At 38.7% G+C, this 27,009-nt stretch overlaps 1 protein-coding gene across 3 annotated transcripts in view; it reads left to right on the top strand.

Annotated features, from left to right (window-relative positions):
- CDKAL1 (CDKAL1 threonylcarbamoyladenosine tRNA methylthiotransferase) overlaps positions 1-27,009 on the top strand; it is a gene marked incomplete at its 3' end in the record, with an annotated part of 411,084 nt that overhangs the window by 167,596 nt on the left and 216,479 nt on the right. For all 3 annotated transcript variants that reach the window (XM_080340058.1, XM_080340057.1, XM_080340059.1), the window contains one exon: positions 15,678-15,781. In XM_080340058.1, the coding sequence (XP_080196184.1) occupies positions 15,678-15,781 (104 nt within the window). The remainder of the gene's footprint in view (positions 1-15,677; positions 15,782-27,009) is intronic.

Genomic DNA, 27,009 nt, shown 5'->3' with positions numbered 1-27,009 from the left:
AGGCCTGTCTATTTTGCTTGAACAGAAACTAACCTAATCTTGTACTTGTTGGTTTGTATCTGTAGTTTGCATGGAAATAGTAAGTTTGCAAAGGAGTCTTGCTGTATCAGCAGCTGATCTGAGAAGTGTTTCTTGGACATGTTCAAATCCTAATGTACCAATTTTTTGTGGAAGCAGGTCATGTACTCCAAATTTAGAAATATGTATATGTAAAGGCACCAAAGTAATATAGAACTTACCCTAAGTGGTGTTTAGTTCCTATCCTTGTTTGTATAGGTTCCCTTCCTGTATAAACGTTCATCTCATGTACTAGGTGTACACGCCTTGCACCTGCACTGATAGCCAAGATAGGGCAGACGCTTTATAACCAGCTGATGTCTAACATACACATTCTTTGTGATTTAGACAGCTGCTGAATTTACTGCAGAGAATGTAATGGAAGTTTTAATCATGAAACTAGGCCCTATTCCTATATTACCAGTTTATTCTGGCAGTTCATGTGCTTTACAACTGTTTCTTCTTTGAGTCAAAGTACAGTGAGGAGGCGTAATTTGTAGTGTTAAAGTCAAATACGGCAGTGAAGCCGTACCTCTTAATAAAATAGTAGTCAGCTAAAAAGAACAGGAAGTTTGTGGGATGCTATAAAAACATTTTGAAAAGTTGAAGTAGGTATGAGATGGTGGTACCTGCTGTGAGGTTTCTTTTTAGATGCTATGTTTCTGTGATGGCAAAAGGGACAGTCTGGAGGATTGTGTTTTACTATGATATCATCATTCTCCTTTTGCAGTCTCTTCTGAACATGATAACTGTGGATTAGAGTTAATTTTCTTGGCCCTTTTTCTCTAAATACTGTGAATTTAAACGCAACCTGTATCTAAACTGCCTTAAATGTAAAAAATCCCGTCTATTAGGAGGAGCAGAATGGCTGGATGAGATAAGCATATGAGTATACAATTAACAAAGGAAAAAGAATCACATTTTAAGCAGCATTTTTTCTTAGGATTTGTAGTTGAAAACTTTTGTTTGAACATAACATTGTTGAAAAAAAAAAGTTCCAAAATTGTTTGTGGTTGGAAAAAATGCCCTCAAACCTGCCAACTGAATTTCAGATTCTACAAAAGTAAGGATATTCTTGCTGTGAAATAGTGCATAGGCTGCAGTGCTCACCAGTACATTGTATGAAAACAGTGCAGAAACACAACCAGCCAAAGTAGATTTGTGTGTTTGCATCTTTGTGAGAGAATAAGACTTGCTCTGTCTGACAGTTTTGAAAATACTAGGATTGAGATTTTTTCAGTGCTCACTGGTTTTGTTTCTCTAGCTGTATTTCAGATTTCCTGGGTGTTTGTGTTTGTTACAATGACATTTTGCTTTTAGGATATTCAGCTGCATAGGTTGGTCCATTTTCTGATCACTTCTGCAAAATAAGAAAGAATAAGATTTGGCTTCTTCAAGTATATCAGCGGCAAAAGGAAGATTAAGGAAAATGTAGGTCCACTGCTGAGTGAGTTGGTTGCCCAGTGACAGAGGATACAGAGAAGGCAGAGTTACTGTATGCCTTCTTCGCTTCCATCTCTATAGGAATCCCAGACCCTGAAGGTAGGAGAGAAAGCCTGGACAAAGGAAGACTTTCACTTGTTTGAGTAGGATCCTGTTAGACATAATTTAGGCAAACGGGACTTCCACAGACCCATGGACCCTGATGGGATGCACCCATGAGTGCTGAAAGAGTTGGCAGATGTTATAGCTAAGCCACTCTCCATCATCTTTGAAAGGTCTTGGAGAACAGGAGAGGTGCCTGTGGATAGGAAGAAAGGAATGTCACTCCGGTCTTCAAAAAGGGCAAGAAGGACACCCAGGAAACTACAGGCCGGTCAGCCTCACCTCCTTCCCTGGAAAGGTGATGGAACAGCTCATTTTGGTTGTCATCTCCAAGCGTGTGGAGGAAAATAAGGTTATTGGGAGTGGTCAACATGGGTTCACCAAAGGGAAATCGTGTTTGACCAACCTGATAGCCTTCTAAGATGGTATGACTGGCTGGGTAGGTGAAGGAAGAGCAGTGGATGTTGTCTACCTTGACTTGAGCAAGGCTTTTGACGCCATCCCTCACAACCTCCTCATAAGGCAAGCTCAGGAAGTATAGGCTGGATGAATGCATGGTGAGATGGATCATGAACTGGCTGGATGGCAGAGCTCAGGGGGTTGTGAACAACTATGCAGAGTCTGGTTGGAGGCCTGCAGCTAGTGGAATTCCCCAGGGGTCAGTATTAAGTCCAGCTCTGTTCAACCTTTTAATCAGTGACCTGAATGAAGAGACTGAGTGCACCCTCAGCAAGTTTGCTGATGATACCCAAATGGGAGGAAGGGCCAACAGGCTGTGCTGCCGTTCAGTGAGACCTGGACAGGCTGGAGGACTGGACAGAGAAGAACCTGATGAGGTTCAACAAGGGCAAGTGTAGGGTCCTGCACCTGGGGAGGAGTAACCCCAGGTACCAGTACAGGTTAGGGGCAGACCTGCTGGAAATCAGCACTACAGAGAAGGGAAACAAAAGTGCAATTTGAAGTTAATTTGGTCAGTTCTGTCAGGGATAATGAAAAGTCCTTCTTCAAATATGTTAACAACAAAAGGAGGGGCAAGGAAAACCTCCATTCTCTGTTGGACTTTGAGGGAAATATAGTTAACAAAGATGAGGAGAAAGCTGAGGTACTTAATACCTACTTTGCCTCAGTTTTTACCACTAAGACAGGTGACCCTCAGGACAACTCATCTCTGGAGGTGGTTGACAGAGATAGGAAGCCAAATAGGCCCCTTGTATTCCAGGAGGAAATAGTTGGTGATTTACTGAGCCACCTGGATCCTCACAAGTCTATGAGACCAGATGGGATCCATCCTAGGAGGGAGCTAACAGAAAAACTTGCCAAGCTACTCTCCATCATCTTCTAACAGTCCTGGCTCACTGGGGAGGTCCCATATGATTGGAAATTGGCCAATGTTACCCTAGTCCACAAAAAGGGCTACAAAGCTGGCCCTGGCAACTACAGGCCTGTCAGCCTGACCTCGTTGCCTGGCAGGGTTATGGAGCAGATCATCCTGAATGGAATCACACAGCACCTTCAGGATGGACAAGGGATCAGACCCAGCCAGCACGGGTTTAGGAGGGGCAGGTCCTGTCTGACCAACCTGATCTCCTTTTATGATCAGGTGACTCACCTGGTGGATGAGGGGAAAGCCGTGGATGTGGTCTAGCTGGACTTCAGCAAGGCCTTTGACACTGTCTCCCATAATATACTCCTGCAAAAGCTGGTAGCCCGTGGCTTGGACAAGTGTACTCTACACTGGGTTAAGAACTGGCTGGAGGGCCGGGCTCAAAGAGTGCTGGTGAATGGGGCTGCATCCAGCTGGCGGCCAGTCACTAGTGGTGTTCCCCAGGGGTCAGTGTTGGGTCCAGTCCTGTTTAACATCTTTATTGACGATTTAGATGAGGGGATTGAGACCGTCATCAGCAAATTTGCTGCTGACACCAAGTTGGGAGGGAGTGTCGACCTGCTGGAAAGCAGGAGGGCTCTGCAGAGGGATCTGGATAGACTGGAAAAATGGGCTGATTCCAGTGGGATGAAGTTCAACAGTGCCAAGTGCCGGGTGCTGCACTTCGGTCACAACAACCCCCTGCAGCGCTACAGGCTGGGCGCAGAGTGGCTGGAGAGCAGTCAGGCAGAAAGCGACCTGGGGGTACTAATTGACAGGAAGCTCCACATGAGCCATCAGTGTGCCCAGGTGGCCAAGAAGGCCAATGGTATCCTGTCCTGTATCAAAAATAGCGTGGTCAGCAGGACAAGGGCAGTGATCCTTCCCCTGTACTCTGCATTGGTGAGGCCACACCTGGAGTATTGTGTTCAGTTCTGGGCCCCTCAGTTCAGGAAAGACATTGAAGTGCTGGAGCGGGTCCAGAGAAGAGCAACACGACTGGTAAAGGGACTTGAACATAAGACCTATGGGGAGAGGCTGAGGGAGCTGGGGTTGTTTAGTCTGGAGAAGAGGAGGCTTAGAGGTGAACTCATCACTCTCTATAACTACCTGAAGGGAAGTTATAGCCAGGTGGGGATTGGTCTCTTCTCCCAGGCAGTTAGCAATAGGACAAGGGGGCATGGGCTTAAACTCTGCCAGGGGAAATTTAGGCTGGATATTAGAAAGAAATTCTTTACAGAGAGAGTGGTCAGGCATTGGAGTGGCCTGCCCAGGGAGGTGGTGGACTCGCCGTTCCTGGAGGTTTTTAAACTCAGATTGGACATGGCACGTAGTGCCATGATCTAATAAACGGACTAGAGTTGGACCAAGGGTTGGACTTGATCTCTGAGGTCTTTTCCAGCCCAGTCGATTCTGTAACCTGGGAGTTGTGGTTGACAACAGGTTGACCATGAGTCAACAATGTGCCCTTGTGGCCAATAAGGCCAAGGGTATCCTGGGATGCATTAAGAAGAGTGTGACCAGTAGGTCAGGAGAGGTGATCCTCCCCGTCTACTCTGCCCTGGTGAGGCCACATCTGGAGCACTGTGTCTAGTTCTGGGCTCCCCCATTAAGAAGGACAAGGAATTACTGGAGGGAGTCCAGCAGAGGGCTACAAAGATGATTAGAGGTCTGGAGCATCTTTCTTATGAAGAGAGACTGAGAGAGCTGGGTCTGTTCAGCCTGGAGAAGGGAAGGCTGAGAAGGAATCTCGTAAATGTTTATAAATATCTTAAGGGTGGGTGTCAAGAGGTTGGGACCAGACTCCTTTCATTGGTTCTCAACAATAGGATGAGAGGCAGTGGGCACAGACTTGAGTACAGGAGGTTCTGTCTAAACCTGAAGAGAAACTTCTTTACTGGAACATGCTGCCCAGAGGGGTTGTGGAGTCTTCTTCTCTAGGGACATTCAAAACCCGCCTGGACACATTCCTGTGCAATCTGCTCTGGGTGAACCTGCTTTAGCACCTGGGTTGGACTAGATGATCTCCAGAGGTCCCTTCTAACCGCAACCATTCTGTGGTTATGTATATTCTTCATGTTTTTAATAAAAGGAATCGAATATATAATGCTTACAAGACTTACATGGGAAGATATTCTTGTCAAAGTGATAGGTTCCTAATTTATGTATATTTTTTATATAACACTGCTAGTAATGTCTTATAGAAGTAATATTGCTATACTTGACTCCACTTAGAACACTGGTGTCTGCTGTCCTCCTGCTCTTCTTTCTGTAGGAGTATCTATGGTTTATCTTAGGTCTATGTTGCATATTTTATGAATATTGTTAAATATTAAATGTTCAATTATTTTCTTATGTAATCAATATGTGGATAAAAGTAATAGTCCCTTTTGAAATGAAATTATGGAAGTAATGCCATATATACTCAACAAATACAATACCTTTTTTATGTTAGTCTAGATCATCTGAATGGCTTTATTTTCTAAAGGGAAAAATGCTCTCCTGAAAACCAAAGCATGAAGAGAGACCTATCTCCTTCTTGCCTAGAGAGACTAGAAACTTGGTTTCTATACTTTGTGTAAACTGCCTTAGACATGAGCACACATAACAGCTTGTTGCACATCTGTTCATTGAGGGACTTTTCTTTGTTGTTTATATAGTACATTCAGGTTTTTTTTCCCCCCATCAGTTTCTTTTACATGTGTTGGAGGTGTGTTTGTAGGAGAAAGTTTAGAATACTTACGTGAATTCAAGTTAAATGAGTTCACGAGTATAAATGTGGTCGAATGTAACTCATCACAGAACTGACAAATTTCCCTTTTTTTTTTGTAAGACTTGTTTACAGTTTGGGCTGATTTGAACATTTCAAAGGAAGATGGAGAAGCACAAATGTACTCCAGTCAGGGGTCTCGATGTGCTTTGCACACTTACTATTTGTATGACTCTCTATAAAACTTAAAGGCATATTGATTAAGGTTGCACAAAGGTAAAGGGTGGCATGAAACAAAGTGCAATTTTAAATGGCAGTTCATAGCTCCATGGATGTGGAAGAATTCCCATACACCCGCTTTCTGAATGTCCAGTGTATGGACACAATGCCATTTCCTGGTGGTTTTTTGTCCTGTGGAGGAACATGGTGAAAGTGGAAAACTAATCTGCAGAAAACTAATTTTCTCTGTCATCTCTAAAATCAGAATGTTCTAATATTTTGGTTTTCTGCTCCAAAAAATCTGCAATACTTGTTTCCCTGTTGATGTTAGCCCTCAAAGTGCTGTGGTGTACTCACGGACAGCATGTGAGTATCACATGAGTATCACACTCTAAATGTATTTGATAACAAATTTCAGATAAAATTATTAAATGTTGATACTGTTTGTGGTATCTTCGTTTAATGTTCTTCTCTTGTTCTCCATGTGCACGCCAGACTTGGTCCTTCTCTGCATTGATTTTTCATCTTCTAGCTTTTCTTACTCCTGTAGTTGAACCTAAGCATCCTGTGGTGTTGAAAGCATGCTGTGCTTCTCCTGTGTGTGTGTCTCTGGTCCACATATGTGTGCGCACACTCATCCGTGTAGACTCATGTAATCCTGGAGCAGAGCAGGTCTTTGTGCTGTAGAAAGGAACAGTGGTGGTGTTGGGTTCCATCATCTCAGAGAGATGAGATCAGCTATGGTGCAGCCTGTTCTAGTACTTGACCACTGTTATGGTAAAATAATTTCTTCAGTCTAAGGGCAGTTTTCTGTGTAACAACTTGTGTCCATTACTTCTAATCCTATGACCTCGAACCTCCAAGAACAGCCTGTCTGTGTCTTCCCAGTATGTTCCCATCAGATGTTTGTAGATAGCAGTCAGATCTTCTCATCTTAACCGTGAGCCAGCCATTTTAAGTCATGTTTCTAAAAGCAAAGAAATATAGTATGATATCACCAACCTTATTAGTGAAGCATTTCTGCAGGGAAGTTGTGTGGTGCTTGCTGAATGAAATATTGGTGTTTGTTGGCACACTGGCATGTTGGGGCAGTGAAACAGCCCGTGTGCAGCCAGTGCAAAACCCCCATGGTCCAAGAGGTTAGGTCTTTTTAAGAACTTTTTTAAAGTTAAAAAACTTTTTCAAGTCAACCATTGCAAAGATAACGTTTTGGTCAAATGTAGCTGTTGAAATATGAAGAAAACTTAAAGTGTTGACTAAGGCCTGTAAACAACTGAGTTGCTGAGCTACTTCGTGTTTTGTCTGTCCATTCTTTTTTATTGTTAAGTCTTGCTTTTGATGACTAGAGCTGCCTCTTGTGGATTTTCCAGCCTGTAATGTCTAGAAGGCTGTTTAGATCCTGAATCCCCAAGGGATTCTGTGCTCCGTTTTTAATGCTCCGATTTGTGCATTAAGTGCTTTAGTCGTGGTCTTTCCAATTTTCCTTTAAATGACTGACCATAACTGTCTGAGTTGCAATGGAGGTGGCAAAAACAACCAACCAACCAACCCATCAACTGAAGGCTAACCAGTTGAAAACTACTTGTCTGTCTTTGTGCTTTTTTTTTAAAAAAAAAAGAAAAAAAATCAAGCAAGTTATGGTTTCTGTCAGAGCTGACAGCAGTTGAACTGGAAAAGTTTCAGACTCGCCACAGACTTGAGTGGTTAAGAAGGAAATCAAAGCATGCAAACACTGGTTAACTAGCTTGGAAGGAAGTCAGACCATTCCAGTCACTGGTACATGAGGACACCACGGGAGAGTTACAAGCACAATGGTCACTGAATTCAAGACAAGACAACAGGAAAAAGTTTTGAAAATGGCAGGGGGAGCGGGGGAAGTAAAATAGAGGAAAAGACCTGAGGAATCATTAGAAGGGGAAAATTTTAGAGAAGTAAAGCAGATGGAAAAGTTGAGTATCAGTAGTTCAGTAACAAAAGGCTACTACTTCCTGTTTTTCTGCACTGTCACTATGCTTTTAGACTCTGTAAAGCATTATAAAATAATGAAAAGAAAATAGTTTATAAATGTTTGCCTAATTATTCAAATTCATTTCCCTAATTATTTAAAAGTACCTTAAATTGCATTTTCTTTAAGAAGTACAGGGGCAGTGAGGAAGATATGTCCATGAAGGTAATCTGACTGACTGAGCTCTGTAACTGTGTAGTTTTGAAAATCCCCTTGGAGAATCTTAAAGGCAGATATAAGGCCCCTGGTTTAAATTTCTATTTTTAAACAACATCAACCACTGGATTCTTGAATAACTGTGTAAATCAGTCCATTAAATTGCTTGGAAAATCTCAGACAGATTTAGGATTGGGAAATTATGTTGAAATGTGTGGTCTTCTTTCATTTCAAGTTGACAAATTAATACACAAGGAAGAGTATGTACTTGAAGTGTGTCTGTCTCTGCTGCTGCACGTAACACATTTTTTTCAGCAAGACCAACCAATTTGTCTCAAGACAGAGATGACATTTAAGAGCAACAATATAGTATTGATTGTAGATAATACTTATTAGATCCTTGTCCACATTGGAGCTTTTAACATTTCTACTGTCACAACCAGTTGGACATTTTGGGGCAGAAAGCTTTGTGTAGGCAAAATCACTGGGAAGGGTTTCTTTCTAGGTTATAAATGTTGAGTTTGTTTTTATTATGCACTTATTTCCATTATTTTACCCAGACAATTCAGATCCACTTTCCCACAGACATTTTAGTCTGATGGCAATGTCAGATAAATTCTAAATTAAGCTTGGTAGTTTTAGTGCTGCTGAAATGTAACTTCTTTTTTTTTCCCCCAGGATGTTTTGACCAGGACAAAAACAATACCTTTTATCCCAAGAATCTGTGTGGTACCTGCTGTATGTTACAGAATTAACTGCAGCCTAATGTTTCCTGTGAGATTTCACCACTCTAAAAGGGTCTGTCCCAAAAGCCATTCAGGAAATAAAAACAATAGCTCTTATCAGAGGCAGTTGGTCTCCTTTTCAACCATGTTTTCTGGGTGGGTGATTCAGGAGCTGCTCTTGCTGTGAAGATGCATGGTAAATGAAGTGGATCACTTATAGAAAGATACTTGACATCTCTCACCCTTCTCCTTCCACTCATGGAAATCTGCTGAGGTGCTTTGTTCCTCAAACGAAACTTTAAATGCACTCATCATCTCCCTCCTGCTACGTAGAAATCAGTTTTAATTTAATCCTTACTATTTTCCTAAAAAACTTTGAAGACTGTAATTTTTAAAGCTTATTGAATTGTTCATTACCAACGCAATTAGCCCTTTATGTATATGTTATGCTAAGTCATCTGCCCCCTGTACATTCTCTTAATAAAATTATATTATACTAACGCATTTGCGAATTCAGAGCTCTCTAAAACATTGTAAATTAAAGCAAGCCTCCAAGAATCCTGTTCTCAGAGGTCATTTTCCAGTCACCACTGTTCATTAGGTGAGTTCTGAAAATAATTGTTGCTTATGCATGCTGAAATAGTGATGTTGGGGTGTTCTGCCACTGTGCATCTGGGATTAGATGTGAGCATATTTCTCAGAAAATTTCTAAGGTTTTCCTGTCACAATTCTATTTCTACCACCTTCATTGCTGCTATTTCACTGAGACCAAGAGTAATTTTCTTCCGAATGTTGTTGCTCTTTATGAATTGTTGAAATATTTGATTACTTGTAGTTACAATGCCATGGCATTTTCTGCCACAGAACCTAATTTATCTACCTGTGTCTTTCGGCTGAGTCACTTTATTGATATTAATGACTGTCATGATCTGTCCCCCATCTGCATAGCCAAGCAGCTATTTGGAAATGCTTCTAGAATAATCTATGTTTCTGTGAATCTTATAGCTTTAGTATGAATTATGGGGGAAAAAAGTCATTGAAGTTTCCAACAAGCATCTAGCAGCGCACTGTTTTGGGTCAGGGTGGGGAACACAGATCTATGCAGTTTAGCAAGGGAACCTTTTAACTTGTAACTTCAATGTAGAATGCCTGAATTAATTCAAACAAATGCATAACTGTGTAGGCAGAATGATTAATCATGAAGTTCTTTAGACAAACACTAAGAAGTGCCATTGATCCACTTGATTTTGCTGATGTCAAGTCATTGGCCTTAAAGTGAGCAAGTTGGAAATATGATGATCTAACTGCTTAGCTGTGACCTTTGAATGACCTGTACTTGACTATAGGAATTCAATTTCACAAAATGCAAATATTTGAAGTACAAAATCAAATCATATTATAGCTTATCAAACTAACTGAGCTGCCTTCTCTGCAAATTCTTTTTTATTAGTAACTAGTGAAACATAACCAAATAAAACACTGGCTTTAAAGGTCTTTGGAAGAACAAATTTTAATGCACTTTATTCCCATTTTGCTGAGCATGGAATGAGTTGCAGAATTAACAAATGATGTCCCATAGTTGCATCCTGCTTTGAATAAAAACGCATGCAATCCCATACACTGTATAATGTTTCTTGAAGGTTCATCCTATTTTCTGCTAAAACTTTTTTGAAAAGCTTTTTCTTTTTAAGTTGATGTTGCAGTTGCAGTTGCAGAGCAGTTTCTAAAACAGCTACAAATATGATTTCAGAGAAATCGTGTTTTTAACATATAGAAAGTGTTGTAATGTTGAGTGCATCTCTGTAGTGCAGCCCCTGTGGCTGATGTCCAAGCTCAGTCTGAACAAGCTGGTAAACTAGAAACAGTATTTCTGTCATAATGTGGTTTGCTGCCTAGACTAATTAGCCTTGATGAGAAATAGCTTGCCACTGTTCCAAAAGGATTTTAAATCCTGACTTTTTCTGAAGCAAAAACAACCTCCCATGCCCCAAATTTTTACAGGAAATTACCTCCCCTGTCATAGTGGGTTGAAAAGCTTTATTGTAAAATGTCCTAACTTCCATCAAAAGAACAGTTTCCTGAAAACAAAACAGGCATATAAGACATGTTTTCTTTTCTGTAAACTACTTTTTATTTATTTTTTTTTTTTCCTGATCCATTGCAGTTCAGTTTGACAGGATTTAGAAATTTTGGAAGTAAAAAGTAACATTTAGAGAGGTAAAATACTAGGAAGTATTCATGCCACTTAAATCTATAAATATAGTATGGTATTTACCTATAAAAATAGCCTAAATGCTGTTAGGTTTACTAAACTTTATATCCTAAGGTGAAAAATATTTGTAAAATATTGCTAGCTCTTGTTTAGCAAGTTGTGAATAGTATTCATATCCTTTTCATCTGTTGGCGCTATGTATTTCTGGTATTTCTTTTGCTTACTCAAGGGAGTTCTCTATACTCACGCTACAGAGCATTTTTATCAAAATGACATTTGACAGAAACTCTAAATGTATCTTACAAAAGCCTAAATCTCTCTGCATGCTGTATTTTGAAACAAGCTAATCATGCTCCCCTTTCAGGAAAACCACAGTTTACTAATACAAAATATTCTTGGGCTGGAATTATTGAGACACTCTAGGGAAGTCCGATAGGTGCAGAGATGGTGTGGGTGACTGATGAGCAATCTTTCTATATTTGCACTGCTGTGATGTTTGGGGCACTGCACTGCTGGCAGATTATGGGTTTTTTTTTCTTAATAGGACAAACTTTATAAAGTTTTGAATTTGTATAACTGGATCTCACAAGGGTGGATATTAGTGTTTAGACTGAATTGTCATTAGTGATATCTTACTTTATTTTTGCAGATACCTAGTTTGAGAGAACACCGCCTCAGGACTGGGTTTTGGTTGTTGTTGTTGGTTGTTGTTTTACCAGCTCATTATGTTGATACCAAGCAAGAATTTACTGGATTTTTTTTGGAAATTAAGGGGGCAGTGCCAGCCCCCTTCCCCCAGATTAACCACCTGCAGAGCATTAGGGATCTGCTGACACGGTTGCAGTCTTTGGCTCTCCCATCTTGCTCACAGATGTCTGCTCTTGGTCAATCACATTAAATGTGAGTGACTGGCACACTAATGGCACATTGCAGTCTGAAATTGAGCTGTTATCTGGTCCTTGAATGAAAGATGTTTTATACTTCTCATATCTGAGGGTGGAATTCTGTCTTCACTAAACTTAGTGGCACAAGTCCCATTAAGAGGAACCAGCATTTTCCTCCTCATGTCTGTACTCTCATTCTCATCTGCTGCTGAAACCCACTGATTAGTCCCACTGAAGTCTTCACTTGTCTGCTGTGTCGTAACTATTCTTAATCATAATTAGTTCCATCTGTGAGGGGTAGCCTTTCATGTTAAGTGTGTGTTTTATGAGGAGTATTGCTGTTTTGAAAATGAAGAATCTGCTAAATTTAACGCACAACATGAGCACATACTACTTCAGAAATGTGAAGACCACTATTTTCTATATCTGCCACAAAATTTGTCATTCATTTTGGTAACATGTTCAAAAAGTTTTTAATTAGCCACGTGGTAGTAATTTATCTGTGGATAATATTTTACCTTGCTGTGAAATAGTTCTGTGTATTGGGCTCATAGCTGATTAAAGGTTAGTAGTTCAAAGCAAAATGTAAATAATTCAAAGTACCTTAACAAGTTTAATTTGGGGTCATGAGGTAGGATTGTTGCAAGTTAAATCTCTTCTTGATGACCTAAGAAAATTGATAAAATAGCTGGTAATGATATTTTCTTTGGAGAAAACAAAGATTAGTACAAATATCATAAATGTAAACCACACCCTAGTATGTTAGTTATAAAAGAGCAGGCACATCCACTATGAAACTGGTCTTATGTTTCCTTGAAAGCAAAATTGAAAAAAAAAAAAAAATCAGAACTAAAAAAGCCCCAAACAATCAAAATCCAACCTCAAAAAAACCCTGAAACCAAGATCTGTGGGTCAACCTATAGATAGAATCATTTTGGTTGCAAGATACCCTCAAGATTGAGTCCAACCACTAACCTAATTCTGACACTAAACCGTGTCGCTAAGAAACGTCATCTAAATGCCTTTTAAACACCTCCAGGGATGGTGACTCAACCACTTCCATGGGTAGCCTGTTCCAATGCCTGACAACCCTTTCTATGAAGAATTTTTTCCTAATATCCAATCTAAGCCTCCCCTGGCACAACTTGAGGCCATTTCCTCTTGTCCTATCAATTACTACTTGGGAGAAGAAACCAACACCCTCCATACTACAACCTCCTTTCAGGTAGTTGTAGACAGCGATCAGGTCTCCCCTCAGCCTCCTTTTCTCCAGGCTAAACAGCCCCAGTTCCCTCAGCCGCTCCTCAATCAGACTTGTGTTCCAGACCCCTCACCAGCTTCATTGCCTTTCTCTGAACTTGCTCCAGCACCTCAGCGTCCTTCTTGTGGTGAGGGGCCCAAAACTGAGCACAGGATTCCAGGTGCAAGTAATTACTTTTCTTTACTCTCTTTACTCCTCTCTGTTCTCTTCTCATTAACGTGGTTATCTATCTGCTGGAGGATTTCCATCTGCACCACTGGAGGAGTGGTGATGTGCGCTGACTTTAATGCTCCCTTCACATGTCCCTCAGGTGCTGGGGGCAGTGACAGACACATCTTGCGCTGCCAATCTCACGCGCTGGCCGGTCACTGTAACGCTGGCCTTGGACCGCGTTTCCCATAAGGTGCCCTTGTCAAGGTGTAGGAGTTTGCCTGCGATAGTTTGCCATTGCAGGATTTTCTTTCAGTGCTTTGCAGACCTGTGTGTGGGGCGCTGGCGGGGGGGTGCTGCAGGGACCTCTGAGAGGCCTTATCTGCCTCTTGATGGTCATGGCCAGTTCTGGCTGGATGTGGGTAGAAGGTTCTGGAGTGAAGAAGTGAAGTTAAGCTGGGAGGAAAGGCTGTGGTTAAATGTTTGTCTCATTGTTTACTGCTACCTGAATTTGTAATTACGTTTTTATTTTGGCTGTCGATGTGTTAATTTTCACTGAGTTCAGTGTGTTTTGCCTATGACCTAAGTCAGTTCCTGATCTCGACTCGCTCTAGACTCATGAGCCTCCTTGCTCCCCTTCTGCCTGTTGGCTGCCCCCGTCCCACTGAGGAAGAGGCAGTCTGGCTGCTAGCCCCTCATCACGCCACATCAGGACACCGAGGGCAGGATTAGTGTTGCTCTTCAGGACGTGACAATATGCATCACCCATCCGTAACTCTGCGTTTGTGTAACTGTGGAAGAAAGCTGGCTTAGGAAATTATGTAGATAGAAGGAGTGTGATTGGATGGGAGACTGCTTGGAAATAAAATGTTCAGTTCAATGGATAGTTGTTCTTGAAAACAAACAAAATTAAACAATCGAATGAAAAAGAAAAACAAAACAACAACAACAAAAAGAAGGAAAAAATAGGGATACATGCTATGCAACCCTGGAAGAACTGAAGGAGTCACGGGTGGGAAGCAGGGAGAGAAATGAGTACGCCCTGGGCTGTGAGGGAAGGCCCTGTACAGAATACTTTAGACAGCCATTGACCTAGTAGAATATATTTTAGTTTGCTAAATAGGTTACAAAGTATAAACCAATTGTCTGCTTCTACTCACTTGATTTCAAATGGTACTCTTTTAAACATGCTTTAGATCTTGCACAATGAAAAACTTTTGATTTGCAGAAGAAAGATGAGATACATAAAAATGGTTTCACATCTGATGAGCTGTCTTTGGGTGGAAATGAATCACTTATTTGCAGCAGGTTGTAAAAGTTCAAATTTAGGTATTTTTTTTTATTAGACGATTGTATATTTTACTGAATGTCAACTTATTTCATATACATTTTTAGTTCTTAATAGAACAGTCTCATTGCTGTGGTTAAGCAGTATCTCTCAGTTTTCTCATCTAAAACGGATGCTAAAATCCGATGCTTGGGTCTGATAGGCAGGAAAAATAATTTATGTAAATAAGATGATATACAGTTTTCAACATCCAGTCTAGCAGAGGGAATCACGAACTATCTAGATGTCCTCTGGAAGAAATTAAGGTTCGGTTGGTGGAAAAGGTCTCAGGGCCAAGATAATGTGCAGGGGCAGTAGGACACCTGAGAAAACGTTCTGTGCAATGTTCTGCACTTGTGATCCACTGCTTGTGCAAACAAGGTGTCATTAAAACATGAGGGGAAATTAAAAGCATTCACATTGTTCCTTCATTTTCTTACAGGAATTTTTCATTACCTACTCAGCCTTTGCCAAGCTGTCTTTCTAATTGGTGATTCTGTCTTCATTATGTTATTTGTTTTGTTTAGACAAGCCAAATGAAAGAAGGAAAAATCAATGCAAATGTGTTTTCAAGAATACACACTGGTTTTAAAATCTTCTTTTAGTCTTTCAGGACTTTTTTTTCTTTATTTCCTTGACCAGGTTGGATTTCATTATGTAACAGTGGGATTGGAAGCCTGGAGATTGATATTTAGTGATGGACAATTATTAACCTTATTATAGCTTTATAAAAATACTTAAATTCCCACTCTTGGATTTTGTATGTTGTTTCCATTGATCTTCTTTTCAACCTTTTGTATAGATATGAAAGATACTTTAAGAAGGTAGGAGGACAAAAATATTTTCAAACTACAGGGTGTTTCAAAAAGATGGACCAAATTTGAAGGCAACTGCAACTTGATATTGGGTCCATCTTTTTGAAATAGCCTGTACTTTATTGATTTTAAAACAGAATACTACTATTTTCTCATTGTAAATATCAAAGCTTATTTTCCCAGGTGTATTTAATAAATATGGATGTGCTTTCTTGGCTAGAAATTGAATATTTTCATTTTCTAAACAGGTGTCTCAATGCATGTACCTATTGCAAAACTAAGCATGCCAGAGGAGATCTAGCAAGTTATCCAATTGAAGAACTAGTGGACAGAGCCAAACAATCTTTTCAAGGTAAGGGGTCTTATCACTACAGTAAAAGTCAGTCTCTGAGGTGTACCAGGTCTTATCTTCACGTGTAATGATCGTCCTATAGTATGGCTCTAATGAAATAATTGGTGTTCTTAGTAGTCATAACTGTGTCTGGTGGTACCTTGGCAGTAGAATGTCATGTTTTCACTGTGTTGTGTGCCACTATTTGCAAAATTGATTTCATGTTGATTTTAGGCTCGCTCAAATGAGGTTCTGTGCAAGCATTTTCTCATGATGATGAGGAAGCTGTAATATTTGGTCATTCTAGTCTATCTCTGGTTTCTTAAAGAGGAAGACAATAACTTTTTCTCTCAACAATAAAAGTGACTTTCATGAACCCCTCTAGGATTCTTAAAACCTTGTGTAAAGATACATTGCTTTTTCTGGCAATCGATTTCCTGCAGGAGATCTGGGATGTTTCTGAGAGCCATATCAGCTTTTAAGAGCTTATCAGCTTTTAAGTTCAGTAGGATATTTGTAATGTCATATGGATCCAATCAAACATCAAAAGTTTTTCCTGCAGTACAGTACTCCGTGCCAGTATCTGCCTAAAACTCTTTTGCATCTGGTAGTTATGATAGCTTTATTGTACCTCACTATTTCTTCTTGATATCTAAATTTTTCTGGTATTTCAAAAGTATAGAATAATGCTGGTATTCATTTCCAATGCAATCTCTGTGAAGGCACAGGTGGTTTTTTTTGTGTCTGTGTGCCATGTTGAAGGATTAAATGTGTAGTAAAAAATACTGAGGTAATTCAGCTGTGTCATCTTCCGTCTTTGTATCAAATACTTTTAATCAAAAGTAAATCAGTAAATACACGTGATGTCACATCCTCTGTGTGTGTACAAACAGTACATGCATTGAGTTTCTCTTATGACTCTAAGTATTACAAATGTTTTAGTAAGAAGTCTCCAATGATTCAATGTGTTTTTCAATCTATGCTTAGTTAGGAGTCCCTAATGAACCCCATATAGGTCAGTGATGAGCTGCTTGCTACTCCTATCAGTAGTATGAAAGGAAGAGTCCTTTTCCTAATCAAAGCCCATGTTGGCAAATTTCAAATTCTACATCATCTGTACAGAAAGTTCTCACTTAAGATTGTAAATATCATTTTCTTTTGCTTTTTTATTCCATGAATCTCATCTGTAATTGCAACAAAACTTCTCCTACTGCTTAGGTTTGTATAATTAGCGCTGTGGTTGCTGTGAATTGGATTGTGTGTTACAACAGACAGATGTGATGTCTCAGATCTCTTGTTTCAGTAGGACAAGTTTTTAAAACCTGTATGCATCTTATGAAGTGAGCAGGAGCTGAAGTACAAGATGCACTTATTATTTTGTGGAGAAGCAGTTCAGAAAATATGTTTCAGAAAGCTAGAAGTTTTCAGTTGTACAAGACAGATGATGTTAAAATCAGTAAGTAGTCACTGTGCAGGAAAAAAGCTGCCATTTGATAGTTATGGTAATTATTAAGCAATAATTGCCAGATACAGGTAAGTGCCTAGTGATAGCAAAACATGTAGGTAGAAATTCTTTTTCTTCTTTTCCTTTCATGGTGGTGTGACTATGAAGAACTCTGGTATTATGAGAAGTCTAGGAACAGTGTTATTCTGAGAGCACTATATAGCTTATAGTTGAAATATTCTACAGAGACTTTGAAGAGAATATGGCAAAGACAAGATATGGGCAATACAGTCAGGATTATGGACTTACATAGGTTAACTATTTAAATTCAGTTTAGATTCATTGTATGTATGGAAAGAAAAAAAAGCAGACCTGTCTGTCCTGTTATGTTTGTTTTTAAATGTCATGAAACTCACATTAAATTAACATTAAATTAACATAAAGGTGGATTTGCTTGACATAACAAGAAAACTCCGGAGTTTTGTCTTTGCAGACAATGGATGTGAAATTTTGGAAAGTATTTTGAATTTGAAATATTGTACATTTGGACTGAAAACTGAGTAATTCAATTCATCTGTTGTACTGTGGCCTCTATTATAAAAATTCACTCTTTCATAGCAATTTGATTTCTTATGGAAAAACTTGCCCTTAAGCCATTGTTTTGAAATTTGTTGAAGAAATGCTATGACGTGTCTCACAGCAGGCATCTCCAGGGAGTTGTGTTCTTATTTGGACTTACACTAGTACCTTTGTTAGAGGACATAGGGAAAGAAACAAGTACTGAGTTGTAAAATGACAAGCTTTGCCTCCAGCTTTCACATACTTAGACATGAAATAGTCAGATACTTAGTTTGCAGTGTATGGAGAATTTATTGCTGCCAGCTTGCTGCAGCTGGGCTGCAGAAACTCTTCATGAGTCCAGTGAAAGATTTAAGCAATTCAAAGTCATTATTAAAGTGCTTGCTGAGTTACTGAGCCAAATCTCTTCAGAAATCACGTCTGTTTTCACAGAAGATGTGTTGCTGAAGATCTAGTGAAAAATACAGAGAGGTATAGAAGTGTGATGAAAAGATTTTCTACTTCATGTAAGAACTGAGGTGTCTTAGAAGAACAGCAGCAAAACAGTACGTGATTATTTTGTATAACCACATGATCAAGTCATGTAAGAAAGGGGAGATTGGTGTCATTTGCAGTGGTTTGCATGTGTGTGTTTTTCCAGTACACAATGGGATAGGCCCCACAGGTGGAATGTTTCTATTGTGGAGCACACTGAAAATTGGATTAGAAGTGCTGTATTTAAGGATGTGTTCTTACAGGTCCTTAAATCTCAGCACAAATAAGCTCTCTAAAATGCTTTATTCAGGCAATTGTACTTTGACAAGATTGCAGTTGACATATAGAAGAAGTATTTTTAGCAGCAGTATATGGCCAGGACAGATTTTAGCGTTGTGATCAGATACCCCCAATTTTATTTAAGTCACTTCTGTACTGCAGCCCCTGGGTAGGATGTCTGTACATATCAAATATTTCAATGCTGGATTACTGGGCTGCAAACCATTTTAAGTAGTTAGTGGCGCAGTCTAATAATAATGTAATAATACTAATAATAGTATAGTATAAAATAATATACCTGTGTGACAGCAGCTGAAAAGTGGTGTCTGACAGTCATTACTTTTTTATATTTGTCTCTAAGATGGCATCTGAAGATTTCTGAAACTCTTAGACTTTTTAGTCAAAATTTAGCACTGTGACTGACTTGAGCTGCTGTTTTTCTGAGAGTTTTTCTTACTTCGTATAGATAAGCAGATGTTTATTTCAGTGTCCAAACCTTGATCTTTTTGGTCTATACTACATTTTTTAATGACAAAATTTAATACAATGCTGAGAGTGGTAACTAGATGACAGCAGATGACAACACTCTAATAATTTACATGTGTGTTCAGATTATTTGTATAAGCATAAAATTGACTTAAATCAACTGATTAAAGAGATGGCTGAAATGATCATTACTGAACAGATATCAGCCTATATCTTGCCTCTGAAATAAACAATTTTTCTGTTGTATTTTATTTTCATGGAATCATAGAATGGTTTGGACTGGAAGGGAACTTAAAGATCATCTTTTTCCAACCCCCATGCCATGTGCAGGGACACCTTCCACTAGACCAGGTTGCTTAAAGCCCCATCCAGCCTGTCCTTGAACACTTCCAGGGATACACAACCACACATCCACAGCTTCTCTGGGCAGCCTGTTCCACTGCCTTACCACCTTCATAGTGGATATATTAAATTCAATTAATTAAATTCAATTAATATCTTCAACGTAATGTGCACAAAATCTAAGTGTGGTGCAGGTTTCTAGTACATGCTGCCTACTTTCATAATGTATTGGATCAGCTGTTAAGGTGCACTGAAACTGTGTTTGTTTGCATGCTTCATATGGATTTATGTCTCCTGTCTGACCTTCCTAGCAGTTCTGAAGTTATGACTGACATCAACTTTAATAATTCACAAAATTTCTTTAACAAAATAATCTATCAGAAGTTGAAAGTGGGCTATTGAGGTTTTTGCTTTTTTAACTGTCATGGGTTTCTCTCACAAATTGCAACTTTTAGTAAGTAGTTATAGCTTTTTTTTTTACATGGACAGCCTTGTCAAATCACGTTATATAGCAGACTTCTGTAAGACAGCTAGTAAAAGACAGAATATTGCAAAATGTAGTAAAGTGGTCTTTGAGTAGTGAACAAATGTCTACTGTAAGGATGTTTATGCAAAGAGATTTTCTATAGCTGATAGTACAGCACTTTCTTTGTGTCATCCGTTTAGTAGTACGTTTTTTTCAAATTTTTCTGTATCATGTTCAATGCTTGTGTTTTAGGAAATTGCATTTGCAGTAATGAGAGAGCTCTTTCTTCCCTTCCAAAAGCTACTTTATGTACAACAATGTGTTATTGCTTAGTATACGAAGTGGAAGGCTGAGGTAACTGCCATTGCTGAACAGTGTTCCAAGGAGACACAGAAGTTAAACAAGCCTGTGCTTTGAATGTTGTGTGAAGTGATGTCCTGCTTTGGCTTAATTGCAGGACTTTAAGTTGATTTTTATTTTTTTTTAATGGCATTTTAGTGACCATAAAAAGATATAAAATGCTGCCTGGTGATGTAATCTCTACATGTTGTGAGAGACTTCCTGGACAAAGATAGAACTTTATATTGCCAACAATATTTGCTGTTTCAGCAAACTAACTTAAAAGTATGTATAGTTCTATGGAATTAGCTGTTGTTTCCTTCTAGTTTAGAATGAAAAACTTCTGCATTTACCAATACAAAATTAGGCTTCTTTAGCATTGCATGCCTGTTGCAGATGGCAGGGAGTATACAGCTGTTGAAATATACACTGTATAATTACCACTATATTAGCTTATTTTATGGTAGCAACCAGGGAGCTCAAATGAAAGTCAAGTCCTGTTGGGAAGCATTGTTCTCATATCCTCAAGCTATGTGGAACAATTGTTTCTGGATGAATAATTGCAGTGGCAAAATATCATTTATTTTTATTCCATTATTTGCATGGTGGTTCACTGGCATGCTTGGTGTTGAATTCTGAATAACATTTCTGTTTAGGAAATCTTGGACAAAATATAGCATTACAAAGCAGAGGCGCTATCTAAAAGAAGATTCTGAGTCTTGACTTTTGTTAGTCGTCTTTAGCAATTATCCCTGATCTTGTAGATTTTGAAGTGTAGAGAGTTTAAAAGAGATTTATGTTAAATATTTCTCTCTCTACAAGTATTACCGTAAACAGATGTTTATACATAATGATAAGGATTTATTTTATATAATGTGACTTGTTTCCAGAGCTTTTCGGATCACTGTGAGCTTTGCTAAGGATCTCTGGTTTTAGTAGTTCTGATAAAGTGCTGTCAAGATATTCTGCTTTATTAATTGGTAACTGTTTATCTTCCTGCACCACTACCAGGAAGTTCTCTGTATGTTTTGAGGGCAGCTGCCATTCATGAAAAGACAAATATAGTGTTGGCAATGTTTTTGGTTTCCCATCAGTTGGCAGGTCTACCAAATGAGGATGCTTGGGATATGTCATCTCAGTAGTGGATTTGGTCTTTGAACACGCTGTGAGGAGCTGGGTGCCCAGGCACCCAGATGGAGAACGGGTCTGTGTACTCAGAGTCCTTCTGGGGGTGAAACTGAGACTGTAGTAGAGTGGTTGTTGTACATGCAGGTCACACCCAGGAGTGAATAAGCTGCCTTAGTTGTTTCAACGTGGCCTTTGGAAATGACCCTAAGCATGTTCTGGGAAAGCTTTATTAACTAATTTTAATTTTTTGCTCACTGATATTTTTGCCCTCCTAGTAGTGTCAGTGTTCTGTCAAATAAGTATATGTATCTATTATACCTACACTGATGTTTTTCTTCTGTAGCCTGGAAGCATTATCAGAAGTCAAGCATTTTCTTGTGCTTCTTTGCTGTAAATTTTATTCAGCAGTTTCTGCAATGGTCCTGAAAGAAAGGCAACTCTTCTTCCATACTAGCCACATGTTGAAGAGACTTTGTTGAGAAACCTGTTGGATAACAAGTTGAATACAAAGAAAAGTGCACTGATGTTACCCATGGATATCTGGGACCTGAGTTTCCATCATTCATATAAACTCACATCCTGACAACGTACAAACTGATACTTGGTGTTGATTTTATGTCTGTCAGTTCATTTCTGTTGGAGTTATGTGTGCTATTGTAAAGATAGATTGGGATATGCTTTGTGTGGGAAAGAAAAACTCATCTTTATATGTATACGGTTACATACCAAGCAAAACTCAACTACATCATTGTAATTGCAGATAACCAATTAGTGGAATTAGATGGACATGTCTTTTGAAAGGTGTTTGGTTTGTTTATTTGTTTGTTTGCTTGGGTTTGAGGTTTGGTTTGTGGGGTTTTTTTTTGGGGGGGGGGGGGGTGGTATTTTTGTTTGGGGTTTTTGGGGGGGGATTTTTTTGTTGGTTTGTGGTTTTTTTTGGGGGGGGGTTGTTGTTTCTATGGGTTTTGTTTTTTAATTGTCATTTGGAAATATTAAGAAATCTGCTTTATATAGAACTGAAATATTTTTGCTTGGCTGTTCTCAGAACGAAAGGGTTTGTTTCATTTTGGATTGAAATAAATATTTAGATCCACTAGAATGTTTTGTTTGGTTTTCAGAGTGCCCCGTGACTTTCAAAATATAGGTCAACTCAGAAAGCAAATATAACATTTGTGAATGGGGTGATTTATTTTTTTAAGAGGATGGTTTATTGTGGAAAATATTTACACTGAAACATTTCACTTTTATTTTGTGTGAAATACTTCAGCATTTTGAAATTCTGATAATTTTTTAAAATTTTCTTTCTGTTTGAAAGTTTGATGGTTTCAGTACAGAAATGGTGCTTGTTTCCCAAAATCTTTAAGTCAAACTTTGGCAAATGTCTGTTTCTGTTGAGCAAGAACAGCTTTAGAAAAGCAAAACTTTTAGTATTATTTACCAGTCATTGCCCAGGACAGCATAACAGCAAGTTGTGTATAAAATTAAGAAAGTTAGGCTCAAGGCACTTTTTCTCGCTGTGTCCTCTATAGCAAAAAGGAAGCAAAGATAAAGGCAGATTTTACCTGTAAATGCAGACCAAAAGCTTGAGAGCGAGAAAGCAAGTGCTAGTATGCTTTAATCACCTTCAAAAGGTGTTGCAAGAGCCAAATAAAAATTTCTTGTAAGGCGAATGTGATGAAGAAACATGAAGCTTTGGTGCGGCCTGGCTGTTTCTTAGGTTCTCCTTTACTTAAGTCACACTATGTATTACCCCATAAAAATGGCAGAGGGAAAAAACTCCATACTGAATATCCATCAGAAAATGAAATGTTGAAGGTGTAGCATATATTGGCTTTAATTTGCTCTTCAGGAGCATGAATGACCTTGTGAAAGTATGAAGTGCATCCCCATTAAAATTTGTTTTAAAGTGTCTTATGGAATACCTTTCTATAAGAATAGACAAATTCTCAAAATGCTGAATTTTTAAAGGTATATCTTGAACTCAACAACAAAAATTTGTAGAAAAAGTGTTCCATTTAGCATTGTATAATTTCGTGCTTTTGAATCTTCTTTTCCAAAATGCTTTTGTTTCTGTATTTTCTATTTTATGGAATCAAAATTTTCTTGATGCATCGATTATAACATATATAAGACAGGAATACCGTTTTCTAAGAAACACACTTCAGCTTTAAAAACCCAACCAACCAAAGGCGGGGGGGGGGGGGGGAACAAAAAGTACACAAAAAACCTCAAACAACAACAAAACAAAAACACCAAACAAAACAAAAACCCAACCCCCATACTGTTTTCCAAATCCTTTCCAATAAAATATTTTGGGAGAGCAGAATTTTCCATATCACAGATAATCTTGATTCATACCTAGCTTTGCTATGCGTATTGTTTCCTTATGTTGGTGGTGGTGGTTGTTGTTTTATTTTGAGGGGAAGGTGGAGAATAGTGACAGTGTCTTTCTAAGGTAAACCTCTTTTGTCAGCCTTTTACTGACTTTTAGCAAGAATAGACTTTATGTTAATATTGTTCCTGTAGTATAATTTGAAGTTGCATTCCAGGGAGTTTGTCCTACTATATTTGAGACACTTTGATAAACAACTTCTCTGTGTTCTTCTGTGCTTTTTGGCTATAGTTAAAGAGCTAGATTTTTCTTGTTATTAAGTTTATTAAAGTTCTTGCTGTATTGTCTTTTGTGTCTTCTGAATGTTTTGAGTTTTTCTTGCTGACTTTGCTAATTCACAGAATACTTAGGCCAAGATAAATATTTTGGTAGAAGCCTGTTGTTTCTTAGCATTATATGACATAGCATAATGAATTAGCTTTTCCTGGCCCCATGTAACATTTTCCAATGATCCTGAAAGAAAAACGTTCTAATTACATTCCGTCAGTAGTGGTTAGAAGCAGTGCCTTCAGGTATGTAAAAACTGCTGTGTAATGTATTTAAACACACATAACCAACATTGTGCAGCAAAGAGATATTTAAAAGGATTAAAAGATGTGTGTTCAGTAGCAAATTACAAAATTGTTGGTATTTTCAAGCTTCATTTGAGTAAAAAAATTAAAAAGTTTAGTGCTTCCTCTTGGCTCAGAAACAAATCCCCTGTAGTGTTGTTGGTGTGTTTCTTTTATACAGTCAAGTTTACCAATATGTTAAATTTCTTTCTATTGTCTTCAACATGTCTTGTTGCATAAAAGGTTCCTTTGCATTATACTTAATTTTACTTGAGAAATGCAGTAGCAGTTAAATTAAATTATTGGTGTCTGCCTGTTTTCCTCACTGCTCTCTCCAGGTTCCTGAGGAGGGCAAGTGGAGATGGAGGTCCTGAGCTCTTCTCCCTGGTACACGGTGCCAGGGTGAGCGGCAATGGATCAAAGCTGTGCCTGCCAGGGGAGGTTTGGCCTTGACATGAGCAAATGTTTCTTGACTGAGAAAAGGGTGGTCAAGCCCTGGAATAGTTTTCCTGATGGGGTGGTCGATGTCCCATGCTGGTTGCTGCTGAAGAGGCCTTTGAACAATGCCCTTAAGACCATGCTTTAGCCTTTGGCCAGTCGTGAAGTGGTCAGGTAGTTGGACTTGATGATCAGTGTAGGTCCCTTCCAACTCAGCTCTTCAATTCTATTCTAGCTTGTTTGGCTTACTGCATTCTGAACTTACGCATGACAATCCCTGAGCAGAGATCCGCACTTGCTCCTTCTATGTGGGAAAACGTTCATCTAACTGCATAGTTATAGAAATTTTTTGGCAAATTTGGTTCAAGAGAAAGTCATATATATTCCATTGAATTACTGAGCCGAACAGTTTCTTCTGGTCTGATCAAAGGTGTTTCTCTTCCTGCCCCCTCCAGAATTTCTCAAAACTGCATTACGGAAGTGAGTTTTCTCTCCATTTCAGGCATATTTTAGCAATAATACACATTCCATTTATAAGTTTTTTTAAAGTTTCTCTTTTGTATTTTCTCATTACTCCTATAAAATGACAGTATATTTACAGTCCTGTTTGCTATACAGTGAGTGAGTTTCTGGTTCTGTGTATTCCTGCACCTAGCTTTAATGAAGACATACTTTCCTCCGTTCATATCATTATGACCTTTGATTAGTATTAAAATATATCTCTGCATGGGTTTTTTTTGTTTTGTTTTGTTTTCATGTTTTTACTTGGTCTTTAGCAGTTAGAGTTGAACTCGTCTTCTGAGATGGCCAGATGTGACCTGACTTTGATATAAAAGCCATGGAGCCATTCTTGTGCATTTGTAGTGTCAGTCCACTGCTGCAGAAAGCTTTGAATCTATTGCATATGCTCTATAGGTGATAGACTCATGCAGAATAAATTCGGTGTTTTAAGATGTGTTGCCAAAGGCTGATGACTCTCCAGTGCGCTTGCATTATGTTTTATGTTGTCATCACCATATTAAACATACTGATCATCTTTGTGCCTTGTGGCCACAAAGGATTCTGGGATTCACAACATGCCACTGTTTTTCACAGAAATGCTAAGAATGAGCAGAAGGCTCAGATTTAGTTTAAAATATTGTTAATGGTTTCATTAAGAGTGTAGATCATGTCATATTCTAATTTTATAGTTGCAAAGAACTTTCAGCACTGTAATCTTGATTCCATTTCTTACAGCTATGGCAAACTAATTAATACTTCTGGTTAAAATCATTTAACTACTTGCAAGAATTATCTTAGGGAAAAGCTGTTTTTCGAGAGAAGCTTAGAAACAAGAAAAACTTTCCTATTGAAAAGTTACAGAGGCCTTCATGCCTTGGTCTGGTAGATATGTTGTCTCAGGTCACTTTATATAAAAAAATAAAAAGTGCTTGAGTCACATAGGCGTTATGTAGGCTCAGTAGAATTTGGCTGTTCGATTATATAGGCACGCTCCATACCTTCCGCTGATTTCATGCTCATTTTTGCTGTTGTTTTTTTTTTTACCTTATTGCCAGGTATGCTGTGTTACTCAACATCAGAAATGAGGAAGGGGAACCTCTTTCTCTTTTACTCCTTGTGTTAATGCCTTCTTCTTGCACTGATAGGTTTTAGTCTGGTCAATCTGTTTAATTGTCCATGTTGCAACCTTATACAACAAACAGGCCATAACAGTTAATTAGCTAAAAAAATCTTGTCCATGCCACATTTAGGACACAAAAGAATGACACTAGATTTTGCAAGTATGCAGTATAACATGCAAAATTGTAAGAGGGCCCTTCACTTGCAAGGAAAACCACTTAGACACTGTTTACTGTTTGTAGAACTTGTGTTCTACTGTTGAAATACTGTGTACCTTTGAAAAAAAAAAAAAGCAGTGGCCCTGAAGAGCTTATAACGTTGTGATGTCAACAATTGAAGAGAAATACAGTAGAATAACATGTGATTGCATTCAAGATAATAAGCGGTTGTTCACTGTGTTTACTACCAAGACATTGTCCAGGGTCTTGAATGGGATGACAGAAGAAAGGTTGTTATTTAGGAAAGACTGGAAGAAAACAGTAACAAGGGATGACCATTCATTTGGAGAGGAGCTATCCCCCTAAAGTTTGCAAAAATTTATGTTCCCCTCAAGATTTTCATCAGAAGTCGAAGTCTGCATGTGCTGGCTTTTGTTTTTGAAAGTAGTAGTTGCTTCTCAATGTGGATTATTATAGTAAGTTTGAATAGCTTGAAATGGATTCCTTGGATGCTTTGGAATGTTGTTCATGTCATGGTTGTCCATTCCAAAAT

This window comes from Nesoenas mayeri, assembly GCF_963082525.1.
Source record: "Nesoenas mayeri genome assembly, chromosome: 2".
Classification (NCBI taxonomy): domain Eukaryota; kingdom Metazoa; phylum Chordata; class Aves; order Columbiformes; family Columbidae; genus Nesoenas; species Nesoenas mayeri.
Note: the sequence above shows the minus strand (reverse complement) of the source record. Positions and strands in the feature narration are given on the sequence as shown.